Source organism: Chiloscyllium punctatum, chromosome 4, assembly GCF_047496795.1.
Source record: "Chiloscyllium punctatum isolate Juve2018m chromosome 4, sChiPun1.3, whole genome shotgun sequence".
NCBI lineage: Eukaryota > Metazoa > Chordata > Chondrichthyes > Orectolobiformes > Hemiscylliidae > Chiloscyllium > Chiloscyllium punctatum.
This window is the reverse complement of record NC_092742.1, coordinates 75,567,335-75,577,158: the sequence shown is the minus strand read 5'-3', so window position 1 is coordinate 75,577,158 and position 9,824 is coordinate 75,567,335. Positions and strand designations below refer to the sequence as shown.

The 9,824-nt window shown below is 40.1% G+C and overlaps 1 protein-coding gene across 1 annotated transcript in view; it reads right to left on the bottom strand.

Moving 5' to 3' along the window:
* Positions 1-8,838: 8,838 nt before the first annotated feature.
* fam98b (family with sequence similarity 98 member B) overlaps positions 8,839-9,824 on the bottom strand; it is a 35,481-nt gene continuing 34,495 nt past the window's right edge. Inside the window, exon 8 of the mRNA XM_072569051.1 lies at positions 8,839-9,688. Within this exon, the coding sequence (XP_072425152.1) occupies positions 9,248-9,688 (441 nt within the window). The 3' untranslated portion in view covers positions 8,839-9,247. The remainder of the gene's footprint in view (positions 9,689-9,824) is intronic.

Genomic DNA, 9,824 nt, shown 5'->3' with positions numbered 1-9,824 from the left:
TGTCTGGATGCTATGGTGTGTGAACTAGTCTGTTGTGACAGCCACAGCTTTGAGAACAACCATTTCAACACCTGTGTTCTTCAGGTAACATAAAAAGGGAAAACTCTTTAAATGCCAGGATTCAGTCACTGTCAAAAGGAATCAGAACAGAAGAATTTCAGCCAGCCTTCAAAACTAAGAATCTCAAAATTGACTGCTTAGCTGCCTTAATCATTGCCATCGCTGTCATCCAAGATTAGTCACAACATCTCTGTATCTGCCCTTCATGATGGATTCAGAGAATGATCCATTTCTTTTTAACTTTTATTTCTATGGACTCACCTCTTATCTCTAATTTGTGTGCATGTGCAATACATTACTGCTTGTTTCCATGTTTCAGAATTAATAAACCTACTTATTTTGTTAATTCAAAGACATCTGGTTAAATTGGCCCTTTTTGAAACATCATTCGGGTCCAAAAGAAAAGTAACCAAAAAGGAAGGTATCTTTTTCAAATTGCAACCAACTGAGAGGGGTAAGTGAACAAAGGGATGTCAGTTCATCTCTCCTTGCCCAGGTACTTAACAATTTGGGATATCCCATCTCAAACTGTAATTGGAGAGCCTTGCCAGTGTCTGGTTATAATCCCAGGAAGAGAATTCCAAAGACTCTCAGCTATGAGAAAAGAATTTCACCTCACCTCTTAAATGGGCAGCACCTTATTTTTAAACAGTGACTCCTCATTCTAAATTCTTCGTTTACAGGGGAACATCCTCTCTGTCCTTGAGATGACCTCTCAGGATCTTGTAGGTTTTAATCAAGTTGCTTAGGTAATTCGCCCATTCCAGGTATTAGTCTGGTAAATCTTCCCTGAATAGCTTTTAACATATTTATGCCCTTCTTTAAAATAAGTGGCTAATTTTGCACATTCTCCTCAAGATGCAGACTCAATGCCCTGTATAACTGAAGCATATTATCCTTGCTTTTGTATTGACTCCCCCTTGCAATAAATTATATATTCTCAGCTTCCTTAATTCCTCACCACACCTGCATACCAGCCTGTGAATCACACACTAGGATCCCTGATTCTCAGATTTACAAGCTCACACTATTTCCATAATATATTTCTTTATTCCTCCTGCCAAAATGGACAATTTTATATCTTCCAAAGAATTATATTCTGTTTGCCACATCTTTGTTCACTCGTTTAACTTTCAAGGCTATGTGTCTAATATGGGAAAGTGAGACCTGGTGTGGGCAACAGGATATTTTGGCTTTTCAGACTTAAATGTTCTGAAAGGCTTCTTCAGTACTGTAATGATTTTATCTATAACCCTTCGTAGTCTCATGTCCACTCCACAAACTTATTTTCCTACCTGCCTTTATGTCATTAGCAAACTTGGCAACCCTACCTTCCATCCCTTCAACCAGATGTTTATACAAGTTGTAAACAACTGAGGTTCCAGCACTGATTTCACTGGCACACCACGCACTCCACCTTGCCAAGCTGAAAAAGAATCATTTATACCTACTCTGCATGCCAAATCTTCTATTCATGCCAATATTACTGCCTATACCATGAGCTTTCATGCTTCACAATTACCTTTGATATGTCCTTTTATCAAATGTCTTCTGGAAAATAAGTATAGTTCTTCCATCAGTTTCCCTGCATGTGTGGCCTCCACACAATTTCCCTTCAGAAAACCATGTTGACTCTGCCTGATTATTGTTGAACTTTGCCCTGTTATAACTTCTTCAATAACGGTTTCCAACATCTTCTCTATAACAGATTTTAAATTAACTGGCCTGTAAGTTTGCTTTCTAACTCCTGATTTTGATTGCAGGAGTTACACTTGCTATCTTCCAGTCCTTTCCTGAATTGATGGAGTTGTGGGAAATTAAAACAAATGCATCAACTTTTTCCATGAGGCACTTATATTAAGACACCAGAATGAAGTCCATGAGGATGTAGGCACTTGTCAACTGACAGTTCAGATTACTTAAAGTGTATAATGGCTAGAAATGTTCCTATTTCTCACAAAGGCTTATGAATGCCAGCATAATTGGTAATGTTCAATTGGCTCATAGTGTAACTATTAGCACAATCAAGGTTGTTCAGTAAGTGCACTGCAACGTCTTATGTTAAACATACGTTCTGCGCTTTGCCAGGACCAGACAGTTATGTAGTCAGTACTCTACTGTGTAGCCTATTCTGATCAATCAAAAGGATTGATTTTGATATGATCTGCCAACTGTATCTGGCATCACTGCAACACTGAAACTCATATACCGTATCACTCATATCTGACACGCAGAATGCCTTTTTGGCTCAATAGGAGTATCCTGTTAAAGACAAATACCACCCATATGGCTACTGAATAGTAGCATTGTGAAACAGCTAACTACTTGTTGCTCAAATATTATCAAATGCAACTCCACAACTGGACAGAGTATGCTGAACATTTCAGAATTCCAATAACAATCATTTGAGCTCAAAATAAATTAATAAAATAAAAAGCTTCTAAAGCATTGACGTAATATTACAGTTAAAATGCTAATAAAGAAAACAATGTTTAAATAAAAATCCAATATCTTCCAGTAGTTAGAAGTATGCATTTTTTTTTCATCTTTGGTAACAACTTGAATGTATTATAACTGATTTGGAGGCACCAGTGTTGGACTGGGATAATAGACAATAGGTGCAGGAGTAGGCCATTCAGCCCTTTGAGCCTGCACCGCCATTCAATATGATCATGGTTGACCATTCCTAATCAGTATCCTCTTCCTGCTTTATCTCCATAACCCTTGATTCCACTATCTTTGAGAAGCTCTATCCAACTCTTTCTTAAATGAATCCAGAGACTGAGCCTCCACTGCCCTCTGGGGCAGAGCATTCCACACAGCTACCACTCTCTGGGTGAAGAAGTTTCTCCTCATCTCTGTCCTAAATGGTCTACCCCGTATTTTTAAGCTGTGTCCTCTGGTTCAGCACTCACCCATCAGCGGAAACATGTTTCCTGCCCCCAGAGTGTCCAATCCTTTAATAATCTTATACATCTCAATCAGATCCCCTCTCAGTCTTCTAAACTCAAGGGTATACAAGCCCAGTTGCTTCAGTCTTTCAGTGTAAGGTAATCCCGCCATTCCAGGAATTGACCTCGTGAACCTACGCTGCACTCCCTCAATAGCCAGAATGTCTTTCCTCAAATTTGGAGACCAGAACTGCACACAGTACTCCAGGTGTGGTCTCACCAGGGCCCTGTACAGCTGCAGAAGCACCTCTGTGCTTCTATACTCAATTCCCCTTGTTATGAAGGCCAGCATGCTATTAGCCTTCTTCACTACCTGCTGTACCTGCATGCTTGCCTTCATTGACTGGTGTACAAGAACACCCAGATCTCTCTGTACTGCCCCTTTACCTAAATTGATTCCATTGAGGTAGTAATCTGCCTTCCTGTTCTTGCCACCAAAGTGGATAACCATACATTTATCCACATTAAACTGCATCTGCCATGCATCTGCTCACTCACCTAACTTGTCCAGGTCACCCTGTAATCTCCTAACATCCTCATCACATCTCACCCTACCACCCAGCTTTGTATCATCAGCAAATTTGCTAATGTTATTGCTGATACCATTTCTAGATCATTAACATATATTGTAAAAAGCTGCAGTCCCAGCACGGATCCCTGCGGTACTCCACTGGTCACTGCCTGCCATTCCGAAATGGAGCCATTTATCTCTACCCTTTGTTTCCGATCAGCCAACCAATTTTCAATTCAATCTAGTACTTTGCCCCCAATACCATGCGCCCTAATTTTACTCACTAACCTCCTGTGTGGGACTTTATCAAAAGCTTTCTGAAAGTCCAGGTACACTACATCTACTGGATCTCCCTCGTCCATCTTCAGAGTTACATCCTCAAAAAATTCCAGAAGAAGATTAGTCAAGCATGATTTCCCCTTCATAAATCCGTGCTGACTCTGTCCTATCCTGTTACTATCCAGATGTGCTGTAATTTCATCCTTTATAATAGACTCCAGCATCTTTCCCACCACTGAGGTCAGACTAACTGGTCTATAATTTCCTGCTTTCTCTCTCCCACTTTTCTTAAAAAGTGGTATAACATTAGCCACCCTCCAATCCTCAGGAACCGACCCCGAATCTATCGAACTCTGGAAAATAATCACCAACGCATCCACGATTTCCCGAGCCACCTCCTTCAGTACCCTGGGATGTAGACCATCAGGCCCCGGAGATTTATCAACCTTCAGACCTTACAGTCTCTCCAACACCAAATCCTGGCAAATATAAATTCCTGTAAGTTCAGGTCCTTCAGCCACTGTTACCTCAGGGAGATTGCTTGTGTTTTCCCCAGTGAACACAGATCTGAAGTACCCATTTAATTCTTCTGCCATTTGTTTGTTCCCCGTAATATATTCCCCTGTTTCTGTCTTCAAGGGCCCAATTTTAGTCCTAACCATTTGTTTGCCTTGCACATACCCAAAAAAGCTTTTACTATCCTCCTTTATATTATTGGCCAGTTTAACTTCGTACCTCATTTTTCCTCTGCGTATTTCCTTCTTAGTAATTCTCTTTTGCTCTTTAAAAGCTTCCCAGTCCTCAGTTTTCCCACTTATCTCTGCTAAGTTAAAAGAGAAAAAGTATATGTTTTTTTAACTTTCCTCATCAGCCACGGTCACCCATGCATCCTCCTGGGATCTTTCTTCCTTTTAGGAATGAACTGATCCTGCAACTTCTGCATTATACAAAGAAATATCCGCTATTGTTCCTCCACGGTCATCCCTGCTAAGGTAGTGCACCGTTGAACTTTGGCTAGCTCCTCCCTCATAGCTCCTTAGTTCCCTATATTCAACAGAAGTACTGTCACTTCCGACTGTACCCTCTCCCTCTCAAATTTTACAAACTTAAAAGAAAAATCGCACAACACCAGGTTATAGTCCAACAGGTTTATTTGGAAGCACTAGCTTTTGGAGTGCTGCTCTTTCTTCAGGTGGGAAGGAACAGCGCTTTGAAAGCTAGTGCTTCCAAGTAAACCTGTTGGACTATAACCTGGCGTTGTGATTTTTTTTAACGTTTCATAACTGAAATCAGTGACAGGAGCTCCCTCTAATGGTTGTTTTAACAGCTGCATTCCATGCATGGCGTCATAAATTTAAACCTGTTAAAAAGCACCCTCTGCAGTGGCAGGGGATACATTCCAGGACCTAGTGTGAGAGGCCGAAATCACGGATAGGAGCTAATCCGTTAATTTAAAATGGCAAATTTACCTTCCCAGTAGCCTCCTGGTGCCTGGTTCTGGAACATTTCCTTTTTACTGATCGGGCCACAGGCAACCATGGGTAACTGAAACCCCGGAAAATGATTTCACAAACATGGTGGTCGCCCTGTATACCACAGCAACATTATAAAATTAGATAAAACACTGAAGTACTTAAGGAGATGCTCAGGCCAACGTTCAAGAGCATGGTCAAGGAGGTAGGATTTTAAGGAGTGTTTTAAGAGACTAAAGTAAAGTGGAGGTAGAGCTGCTTTAGGGACAGTATTTGAGGAACAATATGGATTTGTTTTCCAATCATTCATGGTATGAAGGTTTTGATGTCTCAGCCAGCATTTGTTGCCCATCCCAAAGAGCAGTTAAGAATCAATCACATTGTTGTGGGTCTGGAGTCACATGCAGGCCAGATCAGGTAAGGATGACAATTTTCTTCCCCAAAAAGGACATTAATGAACCAGATGGGTTTTTATAATTGACAGTGGTTTCATGGTCATTAGACTCAATTCCTGATTTTTTATTGAACTCAAATTCTACCATTTGTCATGGTGAGATCCCAATCTGGGTCCTGAGAACATTACTTGAGTTTCTGGATTAATATCCCAACGATAAACCCACGAGGCCACCATCTCCCCATAAAATAAAAGAGATATCGCAATGACTGCATAGGGGAGGGATCACATGACATTCTCTCTCTCGCCCTCTCCTTTCAACTGGCATTCAGTTCTGATTACTGGAGAATGATAGTTCCCCTGGGAGTGCAGCCAAATTGAAACTCACATTGATGGTTCAGCTGCACAGTCGAGTAGTGGGGTGGGGATCAGATAGGACAGGTTAGAAAAAGAGGAAAAGCAACATCTGTAGGGACAGGCATAGACAAGCATTTCATCAGCTGTAGATATTAATTCAAGATGATGAATGACAGAACAATTAGTGGGTGAGGTTAAAAAAAACAAGTCAGTCAATATGGGTTGAACTGAAGAGCAAAGTAGATACAAATCAAACTGGTAGTGGGGTATAACAGATTCCTAAATTGTCATCTAGAACAGTAAATACGTTGGCAAATCTCAAGAGGTGCAAACACAACAAAACTGAAATAAAAGGACATTTCAGCTATCCCATTATTAACTGGGACATAGTGTGAAAGACAGTTGTGGGCAGAATGCTTAATGAAAGTTATCCAGAATGCATTTTACCAATATATAGCAATTCCAACATGACACAGGACAACTGGGGACTTAGTGTTAGTTTTGAGGACAAAGCTGGCAATGGAAGTGATCTTAATGAGCATAAACCAAAGGAGAAAAGTACTCAACTGAGGCAAGTCTAATTTTGCGGAGATTCTCCAGTACATTGTGTTTTGTTCCAAAACAAGTACATCCCATTAAACAGGGTGGGACAAAAAACTCCAGAGTTCCATGGAGGTCAAGGAGCGTAAAAGGAAAGCATATGACAAATCCCATAAACTTAACACTTCAGAAAGCCTAGAGGAACACAGAAGTGTTGGCATAAACATATAAAGTTAGGAAGTCATGTACAAAGCATGTTCAAATACCAGTAAATAAAATCAAGGAAAATAAAGCTTTAAAAAAGCACTAAATGGTAACAAAAAAGGGCCTATTAAAGAACTCAAGGATAGATCGTGCTGTTTGGAAAGAAATTAGTGTTATTATTGATAACTTTGTATTCTGTTTTCGCAAACTAGACATGACAAATGTTGCAATCTGAGAGGAATATATTAGATTAAGTGTCATAATGATATAAAATAAGCATTATTGAGTTTTTAGATTTGTTTATCCAATTCAATACTTAGAATTTTCATGGCCTGAAACAGCTTTAAAAAAAAAAGCAGCAAAACACTATCTTAAAATGACCACAGGCTTCACCTTGTGAAACCAAGGTGGGTTAGACCACAGTAACCCCAGCTAAAATTAACATTTTACAAAAGACAATGAAATCAGCCAGCAAGATCCCATGGGAAGTGTAAAAAGGCCCTAATCTACTGTTTTGATTTATATCTTTAGATGAATCGTCACATATTGGACAATAGGCTTCTTAATTGTAGGCCAGATTCTAAAAACAACTTTGCAGATGGAAAATACAGGCTCATTTGTATTTCAAGAAGGTGCTTTGGCAAAGAGCAAAGATGAAACTAAGGATGCAACACTGATGACAGGCCAAAAACTCACTCACACTCTCTCAAACAAAAAAAAGCTCCTGGTGACATTACTACTGCACACACTCGAGTAAAAGTCGATCCACTATTTTTGACCAAAAATCTGGAATTTTCCATACATCTCCTGTAGAAGTCAACCCAAGCTCTTCAGGCAACAGATCAACATTTAAGAATCAAGGTGTTATCCTGTACATAAATGTTATGATGAGGAAATGAACTTTTTTGTGATATTAGATGTTTTGATGCACAATTCACACCAACATTAAAAAGGTACAGATTTCTTAAGTTCATTATTGAATGAACACTATAATTAGTGTGACACAAAATTTACCACACCATCATTTCCTGTATTAGACACACCTATAGCACTTACTTCACTATAAGCACCATGTAGTTGTTGACAACTTCTCACGTATACAATGGTCAGTGAGACTGTATGAGAGTCAAATGTCTAATTTTTTTATCTGAAATTAAAATGCTAGTTTGAAAAACAAAAACAGTAGGCAATAGAAAACGGAGGGAAATGGAAGAATTGGCTGCGAATGTTTAAGATGCATCAGGTCTGAGTCAGTGACAACCTCCCCTTGTGTGCACCTCAGTTCCCCTGTAGCACTCATGGAATTACCATAACTGTTTTTTTTTCTTTATTCGTTTAGAGATCAATTAGGCTTCTGCTCATATGGCATCTTGAACCGTACCATGAATTTCAGCCCCTCACTAGTTGTATCCATGTAATACTCTACCTCAAAGTTAACCTTAAAAAGATTGTCTAAATATTTCAGCAATTACACTGGTATACACTATTATGAAAAAGAAACACATCAGAAGTTAAAAGGATAACTACAATATTTCCTGTCATCAACTAAACAACTGGAATGTCAGGTTAAAACCTTGCACCTCAACAATGCCCTATCAACTTTAAACAGTGTTCCTTTCCCTTCCTGAACACAATACTTTTTTGAGACACTGAATGGATGCCAGGCACTTGGCCTTGGTGTCTTTTTTATTTTTTTCTCAGGTTTGGCTGGTAATAAACATGCTCCCTTGCTCTCTCTCATGATTGACTCCTTACTTCAAGAGGAGAAAATACTTAACTACTTTGCAATTAGGAAGAGATCTAGCCCAGTGTTTAAAAAAATAAATGTATGTTACAGACAACTGTGGAGGGTGAAAAGAGGGCAACTGATTCACTCCTTCTCACCTGATCAAGACAACAGAAGGAGAGAAAGTTATTGGGAGATTTAACTCTCCAAGCCCAGATGAAATTTATCCTAGGCTAAGGGAAACAAGACAATAACAAAGCTTTTGGATATTTTCCAATCCTATGGATGCAGATGTTGAGCTGGAGAACTGCAGAGTCGCACAAGAAGGCCATACAAAATCCAAGTATTTCTTAATGTCTTTTTTATTCACTACATGTCTAAAACCTTTCCATTAAAAAAAAATTGACTGGTCACAGCTCTTCAGAACCTTCCAACATTTCCAAAGTAAAACACTTTCATAATCACATTCTCATAGAAAAAGCAAGTTTCAACAATTAACATGTAAAAAAAGATTTTTGTTACAGTAGTAAACAGTTTCTATCTTAGGTCTTATATCTATGAGCAGTCTTAAAAAAGTCTTCAATTATCTACCTTAAAAAGGACATCATGGTGCATTTCTTTCTCAATTGAATAGATAAAATAATCAATTTACAGTTGCAGGTTCAACATTCACACTCTACTATAGTGACAAATGAATGTAACTAGAAGAGTTCATTCTTTATACAAGCATCACAAATAGATTGCAATACCCATTCAGTACCGTCTATATCCTCCTCTTCCATAGTTTCCCATATCTCCATAGCCACCTCTTCCTCCATAACCACCTCTTCCTCCATAACCACCTCCACTTCCATGACCACCACCTCCACCCCGACCACCACCCCCACCCCAACCACCACCTTGGCCTCCTCCACCCCCACCCCAGCCTCCACCCTGGCCACCCCCACCCCCCCAGCCTCCACCCTGACCACCCCCACCCCAGCCTCCACCCTGGCCACCCCCACCCCAGCCTCCACCCTGGCCACCTCTCCCTCCACCACCCCTGCCACCTCCCTGGCCACCACCCCAACCACCTCCACCACGCCCCCCACCTCGCCCTCCATCTTGTCTCTTCTGCCACGGTGGCATCTCTGGTGGTGGTGCTTCTATCTCAGATGGCCGACCTCCTCGATCTGGCACTCTTCCCATCATGACCTGTCAAAGAAAACTACAATGTGGGGTCAAAGCAGCAAAGCACGTTTCTTTTAAAAACTGACCATTTGCTGACCTTTACAGATAATATGTTCTCAGAGATTTACTAACTTGGAATGGAATATAAATGAGAAAAGAA